Here is a 25,475-nt window from a genome sequence, read left to right as displayed (position 1 = left end):
CAAGTCTACTTTTCGAAATCGGAAAGAGCTTGAAGATGACGATGTAGATTTGGATATCCGTCCCGATGGAACTCACCCCATGACTTTCGAAGACATAGCCAATTTTCACCTCGACATGTACGAGACCCAGGGATTCGATGTTCAAGACTATTCACTTGTGGACGATGCTGGTTTAATCCTTCAATTATATGACCCCCCAAAAGTAACCCGAGGAGAAAGTTGCTTACCGGAACTCACGGAGTGTGCTGATGAAGCCATTCAGGACTATAATCGTCAGAATGGTAAACAATTCGGTGAAGTGGTTGTGGTCAAGGCAAATTCGGAGCCTGCATGTCCGTATAGGTTCTATATCACCTTTAAAGCCACTGATGAAACGGAAAAGATTACTGAAACCTTTCAAGCCAAAGTTGATGTCTGTATCCCAATCACTAAAAGAGTGGTTCGTTTCGTTCGTATCCAGCAGCCACCTCGCCTATTTTCCCTTCCATGCCGAGGCTGATGATATGTAAGTTTCAACCATTTGTACTATTAACAGCAGATTCTATGGATCTTAAACTTTTATGAACTATATGTTCTATTCATGTTTTATGTGAAATCTATATGTTCTATTCATGTTTTGTCAGAAAAAAAACTAAAGTCCAAGTAATATTCATTCAGGTACTGTATACGTGTTCTTTATCATTGATCTGTACATTTTTTAGCCACACATGAGGTCACAAAGTAACAGAAAACCAATTCTTATTTTTAATGATTTACAGAGTCGGAGATTGAACAAAGGAAACTGGACAGCTGCTTAAGATCATAAATCTAAAAAATGATATCAAAAAGGTTGTGTGGGAACATATCTAATAAGGCAGGCTCTTTGAACTTGAACTGATGACCAGGTACTTGAGCTTAGAAGACCCTTCATCACCGTTAGCACGACGAGCCATTGATTCCATATTTTTGTATAAACTCTGTCTCACCATGTTCTTCATTATTTTCTTTCCTTCAATCACATCTCTTTGATTTACAGGGGAGCCAGCTGAGAATTTTTGTGTCTGAGGACCTGAATGAGGCCTCATTCTCGTCTGTCGTTCTTCTTTAAACCATTGTAGCAACCTCATTGCTCGTTTCTGAGCTAAGGGACTACCTAATAAAGACACTTGAAGAAGAACAGGAACAATTCCAGCATTTGCCATTTTTAATCTTTGTACTGAGCTTTGATGTGCTAAAATCATCAAAACATAAGCTGATAGCTCTTGGCTTCTTGGTTTATCATCCCATGTCATGATCTCTATCAAGGTCTTTGCCACCACCGGATTACTTTCAAGTGTTTGTTTCCCCATTGAGGTCACTACCAAATTGCCCAAGGTTGCAAGAGCTTTTTCGGATGTTTGTTTAATAGAAGAGAACCCCAAGAGAATGTTGAGTACTTCACTGGAAGCCAAAGTGTTTGCATTGTCTAGCATGTTAGAAAGACTGTACAATGTACCTAAGCATGATTCTTTTGTGTCAAGATTTGAAGTTGCTTCAAGAATAGAGATCACGAATGGAACGATGATTGATGTGTTTATGGGGAACTGGCTGTTGGTCACGGATGATAAGGAAAATATCAGCTTTGCAAAATCATGCATTGTTTCTTCTTCGAAAACACCAGTGTTTTCGGGTAGTTTTGATAAGATTCCAGCATCCAGTATTAGAGCTTTGTTCCTGAAAAACCAACAAAAAAAAGAGAAAGAAATCAGCACTCTCAAATCACAGTCCAATCCGGCATTTTCAAGTCGGCAGTCAGTTCACGATTTTGAAAATGTTTCACCCTTTTAGGTCATGCATGCTTTCCAGGAAAAATCGACAATTACTTGTGGGGTTGGCCAATTATGCAGATGGGGACTTGTAGAACAACCCAAAGAAAATAAAACAGAATGACATTTGAAGTCAGCAAGATTCTTTAATACCACCAGAGTTGAAAATGAGGTCGAAGGTGAAGGTCAACAAGTGTAGTTTATTATCGTATACAGATATTTAAAGATATCTTGCCAACTACAAAGACATCACAAGAAGTATAAGAAAAGTCTTTCAATTTAACTGATTCTCATAGACTACATTTTATGTATTAGAAAAACAACTTGTCTGCCTAACTAGTGTTTTGCCACCTACAAATTCTCCCACCCCTTGTGGATTTTAGTGGACAGTCAGCGCACTTCATGCCCCTTATTTCCATACAAGCTAACTGCAGCATATAATAATCTGCATTTGTCTTCTTGAGATTGTTGAAGGAATAACTCAACTTCTCAATTCAAATATGTGCTTGCATACGACATCTACGAAAATAATTGCAGTTCTGAAGATTTCTATACAAGTGTCTTGTGAGCCAGAAGTCTAAATCGTGAAAATACACACATGACAAAAGGACCAATGACAAATAGTTGATGATGCTCAGAATATGATTAAGTTTTGAAGATAGCAAGTCAAGTAGACCCAAGTTCCCACTTGTTCACTAATGTTTTATCTCTTGGATTTTAATGGATATATTCCACCACTGTACAGACATTTATCTTTAGAGCTCGACAAAATAGACTAACTGTTGCAACAAAAAGACCAAATCCAGAGAGACCTGCTGAGTTTTCTTTTTACCGATACAAGTCACGAGTCCGCTGCCATAAATATTTATTTCTTAAACTCACAAGTCAAGAAAAAAATAAAGCTCAACCCAACTTGCTGTGGGAAATTTAGTGCCAAGTGAAATGTATTTCACATTTAAACACATAATTATGTTTTCAGCTTAACTACAGTTGGCAAATGTTTCAAGTGCAGTAAACTTATTTTGAAAGATTTGAAAAGGAAGAGAATGATAGTACAAAGGTCAGGTTAACTGGACCCAAGAGAATCTTGAACAAACTAAAAGCCAAGTATAGGGGTGGTATGGGCAGGAAAGCATATTCAAGTGGATGCAATATCTTTCAAAGTCTAATTTGGACACTCGAACTACATGCTGAATTAATATACTAGGATATAGTTATATACTCTAAGGTCTTCCCGCACCATCAAACGTAATGAGAGCCCACACTAAAATAAATTTCACGAGTTTTTTATAAATGGGAAAATAATATTTGCCAGGAATGAGCTATTCCTGAAAGCTGATCACATATTTTTGAAGCCACCCTGCCTTGTGTAGAACCATTTTGTGATAAACTTACCAACACAGTGATACCCCCTCCCACAAAAACTAGTATAAAATTTAAGACTCTGTTTTATCAATATTGAAAGATTTCATTAAAACAGAACTTACGTGTAAGTGCCATTAGAAAGCTCAATAAGCGCTTGAACTGCCAATCTCCGTCGTGCCACCACTTCTGAACCAGCCATGGCTACTAGGGGTGGAATAACACCTAGCTCTGCCATAAATTTTCGCCAGTTCAAACCTTCTGCGGCAAGTCTTGTAATATCTCTAGCAGCCATTTCCTTCTCTTCACAACTCCCAAAGTGAAGTCTCTTTACTGACCTTTGCAAGACCGCCATCTCCTCTTCTTTGTTTTCTTCTTGATCACTTGCATCTGCCACTTTAGCTTTGTCAATGGAAAGATCAGACGGCTCATGCCGCTTAATGGGACTCTTAAGCTGTAGGAACCGTCTGATTCGAGTAAAGAAACGCAGCTTTGTGAAAGCCAAGTGCCATGCTGAAGTATGACCAGACATTTTTCAGGCTTCAAAACCAAAGTAAGAACTGAGAAAAAATATAAATGGGAAGAGAGAAATAGGGGGGGAGAGAGAGATCATAAGATAAGTAATGAACTAATGTTAATATCTTTATGGAAGACTATTGGTTCTTTATATAGGTCACTTCTAAAAATTAGAGAGAGAAAGTAACAGAGAAAGGTTAGGAAAAGACTTTTAAGGGCAAAAACATGGAAAGCACATGTAGACTCCCTACAGTGTCTCTAACAAAAGGGATATATCAATCTACGTCTAGTTGAACAAACATTTTCAGATTTTGAGTTCGTATTTCCAGCAATGCCCATGTGATCCTGTTCATTTAAATTTTTGAAATTGTTTTCTGAAGTTAAGAAGACGTCTATTGCCTAAAAAAAGTGATCAATAAGCGTGACATTTTTACCTCAGCACAAAAAGATGAATGAAACATACATTTAACTGTTAGGCCGTGACACACTTCAGAATCAAATTTAAAAGGGCAAAGTAATGAAGTTAACTTAAGTTGGGTTGGTGTATGTATTGTGGTATGTGCCTAAAGTTTATTATCTACCGAAAGACTCTTTGTGCACTTCCATACATGTTTCAATCCTACTTGCATCCACAGTAGAGTATTATGTATGGTTCAAGCCGCATGATATATCTTATGTGCTTGACTTAGCATCTCTCTTTCTTATGAAGTTCTAAACCACTTGGACAAATATGTTATGAACATAATCTAATTTTCTGTTATAGTCAGCATTTATTTTTATCGATATCTACAGCTTAATCTTCTATCTCTTTCAAACTGAGAAAGTGTACATGATCCATAAAGATGACACGGTTATCACTGTTATCTATGATTTATTTACTTAAAAGATGCTCCTGGCTCCCCTCTATGTTTTTAACACACATATCATAAAACTCAATATTACTTTACTGTAATCTATTGGTTTGATCACGAACCGTGCACACTATATTTATACCTACTATGCTGAAGCTAAGATGCATATACACATAGACTTATATTATACACACATGTATGGGTGACAGAGAGTTACACGTGACATACTTCATGCAACAAAATTCAGCTATCAGGTATTTGATGATACGATATGGATTGCAGCACTTGTTATGATCCTTTAACGACGCTCTATCAACTGCATATTGGAGAGAAGACAGCTCATACAATCAATGGATTCAAATCTGTTTTAGAAGTACATATAAAAAATATAGTATAAGAGTAACATTAATTATATAAGATTAAATAATTAACGATCATGAGCTCACATTACAAGTCGGGCCAGCTGTTAATCCACTATTATGTTAATTAGGATCCTCTCTGCTCTTGTCCTAGTTCCTCTGTAATTACACGACCTGCATGACGCTTCTGTCATCCTGTATTAGTACTTAATTCTTAATTTTTTTAAAGTATTAATTAAAATTTTGTCAGTCCTAATTAATGTCCATATGCTTCTATGAACAGTAACACTAATTCCTAAGATTTAGATGCAAAGGTGTGATGGCTATATATCTTAGCATAATATTCGTAACTGTTAGAAACCCTCTTGTGATTCACCAGTACCATCAAGTATCAACTACACGTGCACCATTGATGTAGTGCCTACATTTATTTGGGGGTTTGCATCAAGTAGACCCTGGGTGATTTGGCACATCCACTAAATAGTATTCAGTGTATGAAGCCTTGGCTCTTATCCGAGTTAACCCAGGATGTATGGTGGCTGTACAAATTTTTGGTGCTTTATCCAGCTGTACTTCCATTCGAATGTACACTCAAACCACTTCCTCTTCTGTATTAACACATGTGATAATAGAACTATGGAAAATCTAGCAATGCCATTTTCTTACCAGAAAGCTTGAAAAACAAGAATGTTTTCTTTGCATAATACTATTTTCAATATATTTTACATCAGTTTGAATTTAGGTGAGTATTTTAGTATTGTAATTTATGCTCTTTGAAAATTATAAACATGTCAACTGTCAATATTCAATATTTGTTGTTTCAAGAAAGTGTTTAAGTTACCTCGAGATGATCGAAAGTTTAAAAGGATTACTCCACGCCGGCATTTTCTGCAATTCCTGGCATCCAATAAGCTGCAAAATACAAATCTTTGAAGTGTGTAGTATCCTGCATTCATATAATCATGCATATGCTAACATTTGTGCACATAGATATATGCATATAGTTTTCCATTAGGACATATAGGGTGCATATTATGTGGAATTTATATTCCAATTGTACTTTATAACTTAGAACTGCGCAGAAAAAAAACAACTTAAGAAATTTGGTAATCCTGTTTATCAAAATTAGAATCGGAGATGAACTTTTACTTGAGGTCTTTATAATTGTTTTATTCTTGAGATTAATCTAGGTTCAACACTTTTAAGCTATATGGCATCCGTGACTTAAAACCTAGAAAATGATAATGGAAGTCAAATTGATGGAGAGCCCACTAGGCACAAACTATATAAAACCAGGGTATTTTGGCACACATAGTAATACTGGATCATGATTTAATTTTCCACCATAAAACAGACCAGCAATAGGCTAATAAAAACCGAATTGACATATACGACTGATAGCCATGTTCATTACCATTACATATGACTTTTATGAGTTGATTTTTGTAAATTCTGCTACTCTACTAACAAGACCAAGAAGGAAATGAATGTCTGATAAAAGAACCCATTGTACGCGTAAAATTTTCTGCATGGAATTAGTAAATTCAACTACATGCACTATAATCTTATGCAGGAAATCAGCGTGTTGGCCGAAACGTAACTGATCATTACTTTTGTGGCTACGAGGAAAGAAACAATTCTCGATTTCCATGGGGGATGAAAAAGTGCAAATGCTGGACCACTCAAAGTGCTTGCAGCATAGGGTTTTCACTATTGCTTTCTTAGTCTATTAGGGAAATTGTTTTTGAAGCTGCTGATTAAGTTGGATTAGAAGGTGGACTTGGCATTCTAGCAAGAAAAGTGACTCAGAATAGAGACTTGAATGCATCAATGATAATACACATCTTACCTGACCATAGTCCATAGTCCATAGAATATTGCAATATTTTAGATATCTTTTTGACTCTATCTGACCCCTTCTGTGATGTGATGTACTCTGCACTAAGTATGAATTTCTAAGAATTCTTGAAATGATTAAACACTGAAAAATATTTGAGATGCAGTTGCATACCTGATCTACTGGGCATATATGTACTCTGCTGTTTATTCAGCTCCAAGAAATTGCAGTGGTGCTGCAAAAATAAATATTACATAAATATAAGTCAATAATTTAATGCACCAGAAGCAGAATTGGATATATAAAACTTGCACCCGCATAACTTACCCAAAGCAGGATTCTTGATAATGTAGTGCAGTAGAAAAAAATGCACCAGCCGGGAATCGAACCCGGGTCTGTACCGTGGCAGGGTACTATTCTACCACTAGACCACTGGTGCCTTGATGTCTTCCTTGTATGAGAAAATGCTCTATATTCGGTCAGTTTTTGAGAATGCCAAGGGAAGGGCAGGTCTATATTCAAGATTAGTCTGGTATGTTAGATTAAAGGCTCCAATTCAACTTCCCTCCTAATCTTACTCCCAAATATAACAGCCAAACAGGAACTTAATTATTAGCATAGAGACATCATCAAAATCTGAAACTTACAGTCATAAGCAAGGTGTACAAGATCTTCTCGTCGGAGGAACCTGAGAGCTTTAGCATATACCCTGTGCAGTTGCATTGAACCAGGTTGAGGAGGGCAAAGTAAAGAAACCAAAATAAGCTTCTGTATACTGCTGCAACTTATCTATAAACTCATGTTTTTTGAAGTAAGGATCACTTCATGTACACTGGTTCACTTATCTGTGAACTTGTTATTGAGAGAGTTTTTCTATCTCCCAGATAAAAGTGATCAGAAATCCAGCTACAAACTCTTGTTAAGGGCAGTAGGGATCATTACCTTCGAACATAACCAGAAAAGTAACAGGCTGTAAAGTGGGATGGTAGTAATCTGCAGATTTAAATAATCTATTTGCATCTAGATTAACAGCCCTTTTTAACTGTTCAGATTCTTAATACAAAGCAGCCAGAACTAATGTTTGCTTGAGATAATACAATGGCCAAGTCCTCATATCCCATGTTTTTGAAGAAAACATTCCCCTTGTTGACCCTAAATAAGGGTTATAAGCAATAACCTTTCTCCGATACCAGTCAACAATAAAACTCCACTATGCATATTAATCATATTCTTTAGCCATCTGCTGTCCTGGTGTCTAAATATCTACTCAATAGAGGGAACATAACAGAAAATGACTTGATTACAGTCCAAAAATGAGAAAGAACAGTCTCTGAGATTCTGAGCAGTTTTAAGTTGTCAGTGTTGTCTCCAAAGGTTTAGGAGAACACAGCCTCTCTATTTGCAGATTGATAGTGATAAGAGACAGTAGAGATTCACCTTCGGCTATTAAATTTTAATAAATTTCAAGTTACTTCCTAGACCCTAATGAACCTAGAAGAACCTCTACAGTAGCTGCAAATGAGGTTTTGTAAGTTATAACGAACATAATAATAATCAAATTAGGCACCAGCAGTACTATATACTTCAATATCACACTACATAAAACTAATTATGAATCAATCATCACCTACAAGGCCACAAGGACAGCACAACAAATTACCCATATCCAGATCAAGTCCTGTCAAAAGAAATTTTCATCTTTGAGTTATCAAAAGACCAGATAATTAATTCCAATACATCAAAGAGAATACCATATTATATACATCAATTGTTTTTCTCTAGAAGCACAAATACATCAGATAAGTTGACTCCAAGCACTCAACTCTAATTCTAACTCTAGAAAAAGTTTAGAAATATCAATAACATCATGATAGAAATAAAGTTTACAATAAAAAAAAAAAAATAGAAACATGCACACTGATCACAACTAAAACAATATAATCATCTTACAATCTTCTTCTTATGGCTAACCGCCTTCTTCAAAAGCGACTGGCGCCCAGGAAACGGGCTGCTACTATTACCAATGCTAGCATTCACAGTCATCGCCGAAATCTTCTCAGCACTATCAATCACTTTTTCATTGGAAATACCTAGAGTTCCACCACCATTACCATCATTCTCCGTTTTATTTGTCCTCGACTTCAACCTCTCTCTCCGTGCCCTCCTTCTCTCCACACCTTCATCACCATCATAATTTTTCTTACCATTAGTACTATTCTTGTTCCCACCGTCCAATTTCTCCATTATTCGCCCCTTCGACTCAACCCCTAATCTTGGTATCCTCCCACCCTTAGAAGTCCCAAGAAGCCCAAAATCAATCTTACTCCAGCCCAATTTATCCTCATTATCCCACCCAAACCTCTCACTCAACTCCAACAACTCATCCACTGTATTCCCATCCTCATACTTAGACCTCAAAACGTCACCGTTCAGGATTTTCTCAGCAAATTCCCACTCAATCCTGTCTTTATAAACTGGGTCTTCCAAAACCTCATCAGAAAACCTAGCCCATTCCTCATAATCACCAGCTCTCAAATTCTTGGACACCCATTTAAGGTAAGTTGAGGGCAAGCTTCCCAACAATCTACCTTTGTACTTACCAAAATCTACGATTTTATCCCTCGATGGGGTTGTATTAGATGATGATAAAGATGATAAATTCGGTGTTTTTAACAATTTATAAGTTCTGGGTTTTGAATTTGAAGACATTTTAATGGAGCTTTTGGGGTCAAAATTTAATCTTGGGAGAAAGGATGATGAGGGTAAACTAAAAAGAGGGAAAAAAGATTGATGCAAAGACGTCGCAGCACAGTGAAGATTACTACACTGTATCATTGTATATATATATATGTGTGTATGTATAGATTGAGGCAAAAAATGAAGAGCGGAGATGATGAAATATAAAGATGAGTGTTTATTTGACAGTGGGTATTGGGTAGTCTGGTTGTGTGTATTTCATTAGGCGATGAAAATGTGTCGCAGAAAGTCAAAGGCGACAAATAATATATTTTCCGATTTTTGTGTTGCATAAAGCTTGCATAATATATTTAGGACTTGATTTATTAGCTTAATTTTCTTGGAGCAATTTGTAACAGAGAGTCCCACACTTCTGCACTTCCACAATCAAAATAGACAAGAATTTTGTTGTTCATAAAGAGTAAAATTCGTATAACTCACTATTTAGAATTTGTTTCAAATGGTAGGATATGTTGCATAAATAGCAATGCCACAAATGCCTTGAGGATTCTTATAATCTCGTATTAAGTAGGCAAATCCAGCATCTCCCCACGCGGGGTTCCATGAGTTCTTGACAATCCAGTACTTGATTCCATCACTATTAGTTCCATAGCCAACAATTGTGACAGCATGGTCCAATTCCGTGCCACAATCAAAATTTAAAATACCACCAGAATAGAATTTGAATTGATAATCGGTAGAATGAATACCCACTGAAACTGGTTGATTCGCCACTGCCTTTAACAAATCAGCTTCACTGTTTCGGGGTACAAATTGAAATCCATTTATTTTAGCAGCTGGATTATTTGTGGAGTTATATTGGCACGGACCTTGTGAGCCTGTATAAGGATAAGAATATTCTGTGGTGATACCATTGTTTCGTATTATGTAATTAAAAACATTTCTCATATCTCCGTAATTACACCCATAGTCGTCTTTGTCACAGTCTACGATCTGCTGCTCAGATAAAGATATGAGGTCTCCTTGCGTGATTTGAGTAATGCCTTCAACAGCTGCAACGGCTGAAAATGCATAGCAGCTGGCTATAAACATGAAGGCTTGCCATTAGATCACCAGTATATGAAAAAATGATAGTGTATTTGTGTATGTAACAAAATAACTTGTACCTGAAACACTTACCGCATTGTCCTTGTACTTTTATCGGTGTGACTGCACCTTTATCTCGCCAGTCAATGCTAGATGGAACGTCTTTGATGTCCGCATATTTAAAAAATGTGCCCTCAGGTGTAGAATTGGCAGAGGAGGATGGTTTCAGGCTGTCATTAAAACCAGTATGTAGTTTTCGGAACTCATCATCTGTTATATCAGCAAAATGATTAACAGCTAATTTAAATCCTTTATCCTCGCCTCTGTTGAAAGCCTCTATTAGTTGCACATTTTTCTTGAAAATTCTGAACCTCATTTTCTTCTCAGCTGCATCTTTGTAAACACGGCCGTGTTGAGATATCCACTGTTCATGCATATTTCTTATGTATCCTTCAGAAAATATTTGTGATGAAGAAACTAGATAGGGAAAAATGAGAAACAAAGTCATGCAGGAGGCATAATGAGAAGCCATGGCACAATACAAGATTGTTATAGCTGTAATATTGCATTTACAGGTTTAATAGAAAAATTTTAGTATAAAATGTAAGGGGAAAAATATAAGTTATAGAGGGAAAAGAATATCAATATAATTTATTTTAAGCATTCAATTTATTAGGACATTATTCTTTCCAAATAGTTAAAAGTCTTGTGTGCCCATTCGCTGCATGATCCCTTTCACTGAAACTTCTCATCTATATATAAACATAAACTTTAGATGAATCTTTCTTTTCTGTAAGTAAATAAATCTCTGTTTCATCTTTATTTGAATAACAAAGATAGTTTTCTTTTATGTTAAGATAACATGTGCTTTTAGTAACATTTCAGCAGATTATTGCAAAATTTTATGCAATAAAATTATTAAGCTCTAGTTGCTGAAAGGAGAACTATAAGACTAATCTGGACTTGGCTGTAATACTTGGGAGGAGGTATATGTGAGACTATTATACATGTTCATATATGGCTCCTAAACTAGTCCATATCTGCAAGGTGCATAAAACTTAACTAGATATCAAAAAGAAGACTCAAATCAAGGCCTTTTTTTCTCTTAGATAATATAGTTCTGTAGCTTTAACCGCCTGCTGAAATGCAAACCCGGGAGAACACAATCTTGGACAGGTTTTTGTATCACATTAGGCAGTCTTCTAATCTTTGGACATTGCAGTCAACATCGGAGATACTCTCATGACAATTTGCAGTCAACATCGGAGATACTCCCGTGACCATTGCAGGATTATCGCCTAAAATGACTGACAAATGATTCCGACCATATTATTTTTTTTTGAAACGCAGAAACGAACCATAAATTATCTCAGAAGGTCTTACATAGACAGGATGGAATAGCAGACCTAAAACTATACTTAGCACATCTCTCCAAAAACAACAAAAAGTTGGGAGATGACTGCAAAAGAGGCTAAACCTGGAAGATAAACTGAGATGCTAACATTCATCCTATATTAAAAAGCATAAATGCCCAAAAGATAACCATCAACACTAGCTAGAACGCCCCAACAAAACTAGCATAATCCCCTTGAGCCCCACGATTCTTCTGCAGCAAGCTTCGGTCTTTCTTCTGGCGCTTCCCATTGTCGAAACCCATGAATTCAAATACCTGGTCCACACTGAGCAGCATGTCCTTGCTTTCCCACTGTTGCTTCTATTCCATGCCTCCATGATGGAGAACACTTCTTAGACATTGCCGAGTATAGCATGGTGAAGCGCGTCCTTGACTTTCAGACCCACACCAACTACCGCATCCAGATCAACGGCATCACTCCTCAGAGGAAGCATATAATGATGAAGTTGCGCCTGTAAATTCAAATATGCAGTCCATGCATATGAATCGAATTTGAGAACAATTCCAACATAACTCTTAGCTATGGGTGCGGTATGCTAGTAACATAGGCTAGAAAGTTGAGCACATTTTTATTAAATAAAACACACCGACACAGAATTGGAGAGCACACTTATACTTGTACTGAAAAACAAAGATCACAGAAATAACAACCATAAAGAGAGAAAAAACACTTGAAATGAAAATAAATAAATGTGCTCTTCAGTGATATTGACCCCATCCCCAGCATAATGACTATATGTCAGAGAGATAATCCTGAACCACGGAACTTCTCTTCAGTAATATGATCCAGCTTAGCGGCCATCTCTGCTGTCAAATACTTCTTCCAGTCTCCAACTACACCACGACGAAAAAATGTGTGATTCTTCATACCAAGGCTATCTGTTCCCCTCCTATTAACCTCAAGTTTCCTCATATTATCAATGCTACACAAGCTTATGATTTGATCAAGCAAACCCGTATTTTCTTCCTCCTCGGACACAGGTTTTCCTAGAAAAAGTGCAAGACGCTTCAATTGAATATGAGGCTCGCATTTCATGTCTTCATACTTGATAAACAACACTTTATTTGGCCTCTCCAAGCTTTCCTTCCAGTATCCTATGATTTGATCCCATACTGGTCCACCTCCACTTACTCCTCTGCTGTATAAATCAAAGAGGTTTTCCATACAGTTGCTTGATGGCTCTAAATGCTGGTTGAGAAAGTGAAAGAAGGAAACAAAAGTGTCCTTGATGTCCCTGCACAAATACACTACTTTACAGTCACATGAGCCATTGTCCTCAATTACAGATTTAGGAAGGCCAATTGTTGGCACATGAGATCCGAAGATCCTGGTATTGCTATCCGGAGAATTTGATATAGAGTCATATTCAGAGGGTTTAAGTAATCCGAGAAAAGGAACAAGCTGATGGGGAGTTTTTGTGAGCAAAGGGTGGTGAGGATCCTGAGGATGGTGGACTTGGTGGTTAAGTAAGGTGTAGATAATAGCTTTTAACCAGGTGGTACCGGATTTTGGAGCACTTACAAGGAAGACATCATTTTTTCGCGGTTGAAAATGTTTTAGAGACTCGATCATGCCATGCAAAGGTTTTTTAGGAAACCAAAAACCATTGTATTGATAAATGTCGGCTCCAAAAATATTTTTCTCTTTTGGCAAGGTTGAGAGCAAGTCCAGGAATTCTTGACTGTAGACAATCTGCTCATCCAATAATGCTTTTCGAGCATCAGGAGAACGTTCAAGAGGTTGTGAAGTTTTTGGCTCCATGATAATTAGTATGTGTAATATTGTAATGCTGTTTTAAAACGATTGGGTTGGTTTCAGACTGCAAGTGATGGTGGAAATATATTATGATCTCTGGGCAATCCTAGTGTTGGGTAGATAGTGATGTTCTATTATTCACATATAGAAATTTTATCACAAATCAGTCAATTAAACGAACAATACTACTATTATCCATATAATTTTGGTCTTATTATATGTGTAGACATCTATTACAGTATATATTACATGATATACTTTGTTATAATTTGCACTAACATATTTTATATTATTAATTATTTTAACAATGTTAAAAAAATAATTGACTAGAATTATAATAGAATACAAATATATAAAGTATCAAATTTACTTGGTAAGTATAAGCATTTGAATTTTCTAGTTAGTAATTAATGTGTTTGAGTGCTGTACTGCATGATCTACAGAAAATTAAGATTAATAAATGTTCTAAACATGTGCCCTGAGAGCACAGGTATGTTCCATGCCAAGAAGGGCTTGCGCTTAAAATTATTATCCCCGCGAGAGTAACACGCACGAGGGTTGAGTTTTGGAGTGTTCAGAATTTTTTATTTTTTTTAAAGAATATATATGGTGCAGACCGATCCTATACAAATTAGCGATCTGCATATAATTTTTTCCAAACATGAATCATGATTTTCGAATAACCAGGCTAATTTTAATTACTTATTATTTTTTAATTGATCTAGAAGCAGAATTTGTGATTATGCCTCCTGGATCCGAGCCTGTCGCGTTTAGGTGCGGTTTATTTTGGTTCACGTAGTTTGCAGACTATTGCGTGAGCTTGTGGGTTTACCCCGTGCGCACATGAAGAATAGCAGCCGCGGGTTCTTACGTTAAAATATATATATATATATATATATATATATATATATATATATATATATAATATTAAAATGAATTTGAAGTAAAGTTGAGGGAATGATCGGAGAAGGAATGATAATATAAAGTGAAAAAGATGAAATTTAAAGATAAAGTTGTTAGATCCAATAGGTTACCTATATGATGTGCTAAACTCACCTTTAGGTAATGTGTTAAAAAAATACACTCCAACACTATCCTAGTGTTATCCTAAATCACTAGCACAACCTTAATTCTCCTAGTCGTTACCTATTTATAAGTAACCCCTAGCCATTACTTATTTAATATTTATGAATAAAATAATCATCTCTCTCCTTCTTTCTTTGTATATTCTCTCTCAAATTTATTATTAAAATAATCTTAGGAGAACAAATATAGGGATTACTATTGGAGTTGACACTAAAAATAGATTACCTAAATCACTAAGACATACTACAACTTATTATTTATACTAGCCTTTAACCCGTGCGAAGCACGGGCGGGTATAAAATTCGTAATTTATTAATTATAATTTAAATTTTAACATCATCTTATTAGTATTTTAGTATTAATGAATTATATCTTAACCAGATTATATTTACCAACTGATTACATTTTTTGGACGACGAACGAATTATACCAATATCGGTTTATTATAATATAGTATATAAATAATATATAAATTATATTTAGAAGAAGTATATAAATAATATATAGTTTTTTATAATATAAATAATATAGTATATAAATAATATATAATTTTTTATCTTGTATTATATCACAAGTGTTTGTAATTTGAACAGTATAAAACTCTTTAATATTGTAAGAGTATATAAATAATATATAATTTTTTATCTTGTATTATATCACAAGTGTTTGTAATTTGAACAGTATAAAACTCTTTAATATTGTAAGAGTAAGAGAAGTCTACATGTGACCGAGTTCTAGTTATAAAGGAGATGACCAAACCAAAATTTTGTACGACTACAAATTAAACCTATGTAGCTTATAGATTATTTATAAGTAATAGGATTGGTAACCTATTGGACTTGCTGTAAAGTAATGGTTTGAGATTGCCTGAAGCTACAAATGCGGCAACATACCCCACTCTGTGAGAGACACTGGCCCTATATCACTGTCCATCACAAATTGACCAGCATTTTTGAAAAACAGTGATGGACTGATGCCAACCAGGCAACCACTTTTCTTGAAAAAAATCAATTGAATAAAACACATGCAGCAGTTGAGAATTTAAAATTTAATATAAATTACAAGTAATATATAATTATATATAAATAATATTTATTTGAAAAATCGGATCGGTTCGGTTTTTTAGATCCGTTCTTAGTTATAACCTTAACCACATAATCGGTTTCGGGTTCAGTTTTTAAGTTTTCAGTTTCGGGTTCGGTTCGGTTTTATACGGTTTTAAGCGATTTCAGTTTCAGATTTATTCGGTGTTTTGCTCGCCCCTTCTAAGCAGGCATTGTACGAGTTGGCGAATCCCATTCCAGATGATGCTAAGACTGCTATCCAAGATTTTACATGATGTCTTCGATTTCAATTTAACCACCATTATAACCAACCCATTAGAGATCTGGAGTGTTATCTTCATGTGATTTTTTATATTTTTAATTTTTGTATGCCAATTTTTTTTGTTAAGGATTATTTATGATCGGAGCTGCTCTTATAAGTATTGCAATATGCATGTGTTTATCTAAAATATTGGAATAATATGTCTAAATTTTAAAAAGATTAAAATAATATGTCAAAAGATAAACACATGCATATTCCAATACTTGTAAGAGCAACTCCGGTCATAAATAATCCTTAATAAAAAAAGTTGACATACAAAAATAAAAAATATAAAAAAATCACATAAAAATAACACTCCAAATCTCTAATGAGTTGATTATAATCGTTGTTAAATTGAAGCCGAAGACTTCATGTAAAATCTTGGATGGCAGTCTTAGCACCATCTGGAATGGAATTCGGCCAACTGGTACAATGCCTGCTTAGTAGGGGTGAGCAAAAAATCGAATAAATCTGAAATTGAAACCGTCTAAAATCGTATAAAACCGAACTGAACCCGAAAGCGAAACTTAAAAATCAAACCCAAAACAGACTCTAAAATACCTGCAATTTTTTCGACAAGCAGAACAACTTTAGCAACACTCCAAAACAGACTCTAACAAAGGGCCCATTAATTTTTTTTAGATTTTAAATTAAATACTCTTTAATGTTATGGATACATGGCACAATCCACCACCTGTATCAAAATCATTCCTCTACTTTCTCCATAAGATATCAAGATCCGGGGTTAAGTTTTAAAATTCTCATTATTATACATGCTCAACAAATTTATAATTTTTTTCAATATTTTCGTCATAAATTAAGTTAAAACCTTGACTTTCATATGACTTACACCATAAGAACCTTTTGTCTTTACCATTCCGTATGATTTTTGTGCTCAATTCCACGTACCCGCCCTGCATGATACTTGTGTGGTGTTTTACTCTTCATTCATTTTCTTGTTTTGATTTTGATTTTTTACATGTATTATAAAATAAAAAATATAATTATTATTTATATTCCAATATTTATAGTATATATGTAATAAAATGAAAATTTTTAAAAATAATATATGAAAATATTTTGTCTATACACTTTAAAATAATAAAAAAATTAAAATGATTGATCTCCATTAGTATTATAAAAAATATTATTAAAATATCCTAATTTAATATTTTGCCTCGGGCCAAAAATAAAAAGATCAGACCGACACTATTGTACTAACAAAGGCAAGGAACATCATTTACATGTGACACCATAAATTATTTTTAACCAATTATTTTTATTTTTTATTTTTAGTACTCAATTTTAGTTAAAGGTTTTTTCATGATCGTAGTTAACTCTTAATAAATTGGAACGTTCTCCAAAAAATAAATTAAGATCGCTAATTTACCGGAGATTGACACCATAAACATGTTTTACATAAAAAAATATTCTTGCGAGGATCATAATTTTAAGCGGGGGCACTTGGCGGGTTCATAATATAAGTATTGCAATAGGCATGCAGTCGTTTACCCAAAAACCCTGCAATAAGTACCATGGAGCCCAAAACTTCAAAACCTCTTCAACTTTCTCCTACTCTTTTTAAGCAATTAGATGAAGAGATCGTTTATAGCCAAGATTTTATGGACTTGCTTTCAACCTTGCCAAAAGAGAAAAATTCTTTTGGAGCTGACATTTTTCGATACAATGGCTTCTGGTTTCCTAAAGTACCCTTGCATGGCATAATTGAGTCTGGAAAACATTTTCAACCTCGCCAGAATGATGTCTTCCTTGTAACTGCTCCAAAATCGGGCACTACCTGGTTGAAGGCCATCATCTATACGTTGCTTAATCGTGAAATCCACCATCCTCAAGATCCTTACCACCCTTTGCTAAGTCAAACTCCCCATCAGCTTGTTCCTTTTCATGAATTACTTAAACGTTCCGAATATGAATCTGTCTCCAACTCTTCTGATAGGAGCAGTAGGATCTTCGGAACTCATATGCCAACAGTGAGTCTTCCTAAATCCGTAATAGAAGACAGTGAGTCATTTAATTGTAAGATAGTGTATTTGTGCAGGGATATCAAGGACACCTTTGTTTCCTTCTTTCACTTTGTCAACAAGCATGTTGATCCGTCTTCCAATTCCTTGGAAAACTTCTTCGATCTGTACAGCAGAGGAGTGACTGGAGGTGGACCGGTTTGGGATCAAATCATGGGATATTGGAAGGAAAGCTTGGAGAGGCCAAATAAGGTGTTGTTTATGAGGTACGAAGACATGAAATCCAAGCCTCATTTTCATTTGAGGCGTCTTGCGCTTTTCCTAGGGAAGGCCTTTTCCGAAGAGGAAGAGAATTCAGGTATGCTTGATCAAATCATAAGTTTGTGCAGTTTTGATAATATGAGGAATCTTGAGGTCAATAAGAGCGGTACAACTAAGCTTGGCATAAAGAATCACACATTTTACCGGAGTGGCCAAGTTGGAGATTGGAAGAATTGTTTGACTGCGGAGATGGCTGGTAATCTGGATCAGATCACTCAAGAAAAGTTTCGTGGTTCTGGATTATCTCTCTGATATATCTTCAATCATCATTGTGTGTTGCTGCTGCTACCACACCTGATATTTTTTCAGAGTGTTTTTATTGTTTATGATTATTGTATGTAGTAATTCTTGTCATAGTTTTTGACAAGGAATTGTGTGCTCTCTTTCCCTTTCTTCACTTGTGTGTTTCTGAAGTGTAATTTTGTCTGTGCTCGATAATAATTGGATACTGTATTTCCTCCCCTTTATATTAAAATCATGCTGCATTTTGTTCTTAATCTCGACTTAGGTTTAGTCCCCGAAAAAGGTTGTAATTTAATAAAAATATGTTATATTACAGTACGTAATGTTTGATTTATAATTATCTCTGTTAAGAAACCGTAATTTATTACGTATTAAGTTTCAATTTTGAAGATCCGACAATAGAGGGAACTAAACTGAAAATAAGCCATGCAATTTAGAGCATTTACAAATACAGTACTGGCTATACCACTTAATTAATTTAGTAATGCTACCACTCTATTGTGCTGTTTGTTTTTTTTTCTTTAACTTCATAGTAATGCTACGTCCACAGAAAGTCATACAGAAATATGTAATATGTACAGAATAACTTACGTATATTACACTCTATTGTGCTGTTTGTTTTTTTCTTTAACTTTATACTCTCATATGTTTGTTTGTTTTTTTTCTTTAACTTTATACTCTCATGTGTTTTTTCACTTATGAGTGACTCTCTACGACCACTTTTTATTATACACATGGGTTAAATCTATAATATATTTTTTTTACTTTTGTTGTCCAATATAGCAATTATATCACTACGATCTTAATCTTGCATGCAGACCAAATTTAGAGTTACAATTCGAAAGTACAGAGTGACTAAACGTTATTACAAATCCATAGATTACATAAGCTGAATGAAACGATCGACTAATAGAAATAGCATCTGCAGGGTTGGAAGACATTTGAGGTAGTATAGGCCTCCGTTTGCATCCTTTGATTTTAGAACATCAGTGGATATGCCAATTTGCCAACTTATTTTGTAAAATCGATATAAATTTATAATAGCTTGTCTCATCTGTAACGCATGGAGTAAAAAATTCACATTGGCATATCCATTTGTAGTCCACATCGGAGATCTCGTGACCATTGCATTGCAGGATTGTCGCCTAAAATGACTGACAAATGATTGCGACCATATAATATAATGATGAAGTTGCGCATGTAAATTCAAATATTCAGTCCATGCATATGAATCGAATTTGAGAACAATTCCAACATAACTCTTAGCTATGGGTGCTGTATGCCAGTAACATAGGCCAGAAAGTTGAGCACATTTTTATTAAATAAAACACACCGACACAGAATTGGAGAGCACACTTATACTTGTACTGAAAAACCAAAGATCACAGAAATAACAACCATAAAGAGCAAAAAACACTTGAAATGAAAAATAAATAAATGTGCTCTTGGGTCTTGAGTGATATTAATATTGACCCCAGCATAATGACGATATATCAGAGAAATAATCCTGAACCACGGAACTTCTCTTCAGTAATATGATCCAGCTTAGCGGCCATCTCTGCCGTTAAATACTTCTTCCAATCTCCAACCACTCCACGACGGTAAAACGTGTGATTCTTCATTCCAAGGCTATCGTCTATTCCCCTCCTATTAACCTCAAGTTTCCTCATATTATCAATGCTACACAAACTTATGATTTGATCAAGCAAACCCGTATTTTCTTCCTCCTCGGACACAGGTTTTCCTAGAAAAAGTGCCAGACGCTTCAATTGAACATGAGGCTCGCATTTCATGTCTTCATACTTGATAAACAACACCTTATCTGGCCTCTCCAAGCTTCCCTTCCAATATCCCATGATTTGATCCCATACTGGTCCACCCGGACTTACTCCTCTGACGTATAAATCAAAGAGGTTTTCCAAACAATTGTTTGATGGCTCTAAATGCTGGTTGAGAAAGTGAAAGAAGGAAACAAAAGTGTCCTTGATGTCCCTGCACAAATACACTACTTTACAATTACCTGAGCCATTGTCCTCTATTACAGCTTTAGGGAGGCCAATTATTGGCATATGCAATCCGAAGATCCTCGTACTGCTGTCCGGGGAATTCGATATCAAGTCATATTCAGAGGGTTTGAGTAAGCCGAGAAAAGGAACAAGCTGATGGGGAGTTTTTGTAAGCAAAGGGTGGTGAGGATCTTGAGGATGGTGGACTGGGCGGTTGAGTAAAGTATAGATGATGGCTTTCAACCAGGTGGTACCGGATTTCGGAGCAGTTACGAGGAAGACATCATTTTTTCTTGGCTGAAAATGTTTGAGAGACTCGACCAAGCCATGCAAAGGTTTTATATGAAACCAGAAACCTTTGTACTGATAAAAGTTGTCTCCGAAAACATCTCTCTCTTTTGGCAAGGTTGAGAGCAAGTCCAAGAACTCTTCACTGTAGACTCTCTCCTCGTTCACTGATTCAATAAGTTCAAGAGACTGTGAAGCTTTTGGCTCCATGTTCGTGTTAGTATATGTAATGTAATCTTGTTTTATAAAGGATCAGAGTTGGTTTCATACCGCAAGTGACGCGTAAATATACAGGAGTATACACTATACGGTTAGGTTTATAATCTCAACCTTGTTACTTTAATTCCGTATTATTTATACTAGCTTATAGCCCGTGCAAGGGCACAGGAGCTTTTTAATTATTTATAAACTTTTTAAATATATTTTAAATGGTGTGAAAAAATTTAATTTATAAATAATAAATTAAAATTTTTAATAAAATAAAATTCGAAATTATGATTTGTTTGTAAGTTAGAACTTTGGTAAATACATCATCACAGCCATTAATGGTTTCAAATAAATTATTTTAATCAAGCAATTCTTTTTATCGTATGTATCATGCCAAAATATTAAATTCTATCTATCAAATTTTAATATATTTTGAGTGGAATACGTTATGCCAACTCCTATTAGATTATATTAATAAATGTATTTTATATTAAAATTATTATAATGTGATTTAAATATTTTTCAAAAAATTTATATGGTTCTAAATTAAAATTGATAAACATAATTTGTTTTGAATTAAGAAAAGGAATCATAAATATGCAACAAGAAGGTAGAATCTATTTTGGATTAATCAAAAGTTTTTGTATTTGTTCCTCACATAAATCCGGCTTATTAATTTTAAAATATATTATAAAAAAATTGTGATGGTGAGATTTATATTATTCTACGAATAAAACTGGTAGGAAATATTTATTTAGGATTAAAAAAAGTCATATACATGTGAAAGACAGAATTTGTTTTGGATTCAGAAAAAGAATTATAAACATGCAAGTAGATATCAGTTGTCTTCGAGAACAGAATTTAATTTTGTTCCAATCTAACAGTGCTTATTTGTTCAATATATATAAGATTCAACGGATGAAAAGATTTTGGACCAGAAGACCATGCGACCAAATTATCTCCCTTACGCTTATTATATATAAGTATATAATTTTAAATGACTCATTGTGAGCTGGCACTTTAGTAAGATTTGGTGTGCTGGTGTCTAGTTGATTTTAAGGCATTATAGCTATCATGTCTGTGTTAGAGCATCCCCGTTGCCTCCCCCGTTATCCTCATAATTTAAGAAATTTCTTAATTTTTTATCAAATTCATCCAAAACCTAAAATAGGATTTAGTTTTAGGGATTAAAACTTAAACCTCATATTTGGGGATTCATTATACATGCCCCATTCTTTTTTCTTTCATTTTTTTAATTTTATTTTTAACTGTAATTGATTAGATGATAAATGAAAGAGAGAGAAAGAAGTATTATAAAAGAGAATATAGGGATGGGGTAAGATAGGATGGGGAATGAGATGTGGAAGATTTTTGAATTCATGAATATAATTTTGGATAATTACTAAATTTAGTAAAAATATAGGGATAGGGATGAGGTATCCAATGTGAATGCTCTTAGTGGCTTAATTAGTTAATTTAATATATTTTTATATTTGAAATATATAATAAATTTTATAATATTTATAAATATTATTTTATTATATAAATTGTTAAAATTAAAATGTATATTGATTTATAATTCACACTAATCAAACATCTCAATAACTTATAAATCATATCTATTTATTATCTATAATTAATTTATCTATTTTAAACAACAATTTCTTTTTAAAATTTAGACATATTATTCCAATATTTTAGATAAACACATGCATATTGCAATACTTATAAAAGCAACTCCGATCATGAACAATTCTTAACACAAAAAAGTTGGCATACAGAAATAAAAATTATAAAAAATCATATGAAAATAACACTCTAAATCTCCAATGAATTGGTTATAATCCTTGGACGTAAAATCATGGTAGTCTTAGCGTAAAATCTTAAGATTTTAGAGAGAATGATTCTTTACATGGTATAGAGTTTTGGTTTGCGGGAGGTCTCAGGTTCGAAGCCCTGCCACCCCACAATTTAAAATGGACGGGTTTGGGCGCCTGTAATCCACTTTTCAACCCAAATAATGGGATTTCGAGTGAGGGAGAGTGTTTAATATAAATATAAGATCCATAAAAGAACCTCCTCTAACACTTTAAAGTATTAGAGAGAATGGTTCTCTACGGTTTCTACATTAAAAAATATAAATAGCGTTTCAATGGAATAATAGACAATATTATATTTTTCTCCAACGACACACGTTTTCTTAATAGCACCAAGAAAAACAATAAATAACGATACAAACCTTTTGGTGTTTCAATAATGGAGAATAGATTTGACTTGGTTCTGTTATAAAAAAACCGATTTTAGGATTAAACAAGTGGACCGAGAACCCGATTTAGAGATTAGATGTTATAAAAGATTATTAATTATAATAAGTAGGAATTATATATAATATTTATTGAGCTGTGTTGGGTACAGATCATTAGAATTTAGCACCTTACCCCACGTATATAATTAATACAGTAATAATCATCCATACACCCTTTTCCATTCACTCTTTTCTTGTGACTTTTTCGAAGGTTTTTCATCACCTAAATTTATTATATTGGAAATCTAATTTATTATATTATTGGTTTTGAACCATTGTACTAAACTTCCAATAATATTATTAAGATTTTTCTCCTTTTTTTTTTTTGTTTTTATGCTATGTACTACAATGATGATATTCAGATGTTCCGGCTTAACTTTTGACAATAAATTTCAAGCCATTAAAAAGGGACAGAAATTTAGGAGACTTTGTAGAAAAGAAAATGAGAAAAAATCAATTGAATTTATAAGAAAGAGAAGTAATTAGTACTCCCATCAATTAGGCGTACCATCGGATTCTAACGGATTCTAATATGTAGATCATCCAAAGTGGTCGGCATCAGTCCACTGTTTTTCAAAAATACTGTTCAATTTGTGATGGACAGTGATATAGGCCCAGTGTCTCTCACGGAGTGGGGTATGTTGCCGCATTGTAGCTTCAGGCAATCTCACGCCATTACTTTATTTTATACTCACACTTTATCTTTAAATTTTCATCATTTTCACTTTACATTATCATTCCTTCTCTCATCATTCCCTCAACTTTACTTCAAATTCATTTTAATATTATATTTGACGGTATAATTATACTCCAAAGCTATCTATGTATTGTATAGTTTTTCCCTTCACTTTATCTTATAGTGTTCCTTCAAATTTGAAATTGCATAGTTATTTGTTTTATATATAAATATAGAGGTGTGTATTGAGACGAATTTTAGTATTTAACCTTTATATATATAGAAAGATAAAAGAGATTATAAAGGAGAGATCGGAGATATCTCGGGATGTATTTCATAACCCAATTTGAGTTGCAGGAGTTTTCTATAAGCCCGATCACGAGTATCTTTTACAGTAGTTTTTAAGTAACAACACAAACAAGTTAACCTTGAAAACGTCTTAGTCCATTCGGTTATATGTATGGCACGTCTCATTTGGAATATATCTGGTACTTTTGCCCATGATTCCAAAATTTCTAGCTTCAAGATTGATCATGGATTTCATTTTCAAAATCTGATTAATCACTGGCATCTTCAAATTTTTATGTTTATTATTATTTGACTTTTTACATGTATCATTAGAAAATTTGATCACATATCTAATATTTTTAAAAATTTTATTTTTTAATAAAAGTTAGAATATTATATTTCTTCAAAAAAAAGTTTACAAAAATATTAATTTTTACTGTGCTCAAAACACTTAAAGTTACGTATAAATAATCTAGCGGCTTATAAATAAGAATAGAGGTAATATAAATTTTCTTAAATAATAATATGTTATATAATAAATTAAACTAATATATCAAATATCATTATAATGTACAAAATATAATATCTTTTTAGTTGAATTGATCTTTGTGATTAATGTCCTATCATTCCATTAGTTTTTAACCATCACAACCACCGATTATTAGAAATATAATTGTTTATAAATACTATTTTTTGTTGGAAATATAAGCCATTGAAATTTTTGGCACACATTTCTCTCCTAACTCCATAACTAAGTTTATCATTTTAAAATTAGAATATTAATCATATAATTTTATTTAAAAAGACAGAGTGACACGTACATATTTGATATTTTCGAGAGCATTGGATCCATTTATGATGCTTTAAATCGTAGCTGCCCAGAATCGCGTGAAGTGGAATCATTCGGTTGCCTTCATCATCAGCATCGGTCTGATTTTTATATTTTTGGGACAGAGGCAAAAACTTTAATAAATTTTTTTATAGTACTCAGTCATTTAACTTTTTGCTATTATTTTAAAAAATATAGAAAATATATTTATATATTA

General features: G+C 34.0%; 6 protein-coding genes and 1 non-coding gene across 7 annotated transcripts; 1 reads left to right on the top strand and 6 right to left on the bottom strand.

Annotated features, from left to right (window-relative positions):
• Positions 1 to 721: 721 nt before the first annotated feature.
• LOC108206736 (U-box domain-containing protein 7) lies at positions 722 to 3,883 on the bottom strand. The gene is made up of 2 exons (XM_017377126.2): positions 3,272 to 3,883; positions 722 to 1,692 (listed from the first exon to the last, which is right to left on the bottom strand). The coding sequence occupies exons 1-2, from the start codon at positions 3,676 to 3,678 to the stop codon at positions 846 to 848; spliced, it is 1,254 nt and encodes a 417-aa protein (XP_017232615.1). The 5' UTR covers positions 3,679 to 3,883; the 3' UTR covers positions 722 to 845.
• A 3,194-nt stretch (positions 3,884 to 7,077) lies between these two features.
• On the bottom strand, positions 7,078 to 7,148 carry TRNAG-GCC (transfer RNA glycine (anticodon GCC)). Its single transcript has one exon. It is a non-coding gene; the product is annotated as a tRNA-Gly (tRNA).
• A 1,277-nt stretch (positions 7,149 to 8,425) lies between these two features.
• On the bottom strand, positions 8,426 to 9,675 carry LOC108206760 (uncharacterized). The gene has a single exon (XM_017377159.2). It carries the CDS (start codon positions 9,542 to 9,544, stop codon positions 8,651 to 8,653), a length of 894 nt encoding a protein of 297 aa, XP_017232648.1. The 5' UTR covers positions 9,545 to 9,675; the 3' UTR covers positions 8,426 to 8,650.
• A 149-nt stretch (positions 9,676 to 9,824) lies between these two features.
• Positions 9,825 to 10,979, bottom strand: LOC108207780 (senescence-specific cysteine protease SAG12-like). Its single transcript, XM_064088231.1, has 2 exons — positions 10,582 to 10,979; positions 9,825 to 10,484 (listed from the first exon to the last, which is right to left on the bottom strand). The coding sequence occupies exons 1-2, from the start codon at positions 10,926 to 10,928 to the stop codon at positions 9,902 to 9,904; spliced, it is 930 nt and encodes a 309-aa protein (XP_063944301.1). The 5' UTR covers positions 10,929 to 10,979; the 3' UTR covers positions 9,825 to 9,901.
• An 878-nt stretch (positions 10,980 to 11,857) lies between these two features.
• On the bottom strand, positions 11,858 to 13,756 carry LOC108207779 (cytosolic sulfotransferase 8). Its single transcript, XM_017378209.2, has one exon. The coding sequence runs from the start codon at positions 13,666 to 13,668 to the stop codon at positions 12,646 to 12,648; it is 1,023 nt and encodes a 340-aa protein (XP_017233698.1). The 5' UTR covers positions 13,669 to 13,756; the 3' UTR covers positions 11,858 to 12,645.
• Positions 13,757 to 17,648: 3,892 nt separating this feature from the next.
• Positions 17,649 to 18,668, top strand: LOC108208260 (cytosolic sulfotransferase 6). Its single transcript, XM_017378778.2, has one exon. The coding sequence runs from the start codon at positions 17,649 to 17,651 to the stop codon at positions 18,666 to 18,668; it is 1,020 nt and encodes a 339-aa protein (XP_017234267.1).
• A 1,484-nt stretch (positions 18,669 to 20,152) lies between these two features.
• LOC108207778 (cytosolic sulfotransferase 8) lies at positions 20,153 to 21,163 on the bottom strand. Its single transcript, XM_017378208.1, has one exon. The coding sequence runs from the start codon at positions 21,161 to 21,163 to the stop codon at positions 20,153 to 20,155; it is 1,011 nt and encodes a 336-aa protein (XP_017233697.1).
• Positions 21,164 to 25,475: the final 4,312 nt, after the last annotated feature.

The sequence above is a fragment of the Daucus carota genome, chromosome 2, assembly GCF_001625215.2.
Source record: "Daucus carota subsp. sativus chromosome 2, DH1 v3.0, whole genome shotgun sequence".
NCBI classification, from domain to species: domain Eukaryota; kingdom Viridiplantae; phylum Streptophyta; class Magnoliopsida; order Apiales; family Apiaceae; genus Daucus; species Daucus carota.
Note: the sequence above shows the minus strand (reverse complement) of the source record. Positions and strands in the feature narration are given on the sequence as shown.

Excerpts from the sequence above, each read along its gene's own strand:
- LOC108206736 (XM_017377126.2), bottom strand. The coding sequence starts at position 3,678 with ATGTCTGGTCATACTTCAGCATGGCACTTGGCTTTCACAAAGCTGCGT. Across the intron at positions 1,693-3,271 it reads CTTTCTAATGGCACTTACAC|GAACAAAGCTCTAATACTGG; the intron begins GTAAGTTCTGTT and ends TTGGTTTTTCAG.
- LOC108206760 (XM_017377159.2), bottom strand. The coding sequence starts at position 9,544 with ATGATACAGTGTAGTAATCTTCACTGTGCTGCGACGTCTTTGCATCAA.
- LOC108207780 (XM_064088231.1), bottom strand. The coding sequence starts at position 10,928 with ATGCATGAACAGTGGATATCTCAACACGGCCGTGTTTACAAAGATGCA. Across the intron at positions 10,485-10,581 it reads GTACAAGGACAATGCGGTAA|CTGCTATGCATTTTCAGCCG; the intron begins GTGTTTCAGGTA and ends GTTTATAGCCAG.
- LOC108207779 (XM_017378209.2), bottom strand. The coding sequence starts at position 13,668 with ATGGAGCCAAAAACTTCACAACCTCTTGAACGTTCTCCTGATGCTCGA.
- LOC108208260 (XM_017378778.2), top strand. The coding sequence starts at position 17,649 with ATGGAGCCCAAAACTTCAAAACCTCTTCAACTTTCTCCTACTCTTTTT.
- LOC108207778 (XM_017378208.1), bottom strand. The coding sequence starts at position 21,163 with ATGGAGCCAAAAGCTTCACAGTCTCTTGAACTTATTGAATCAGTGAAC.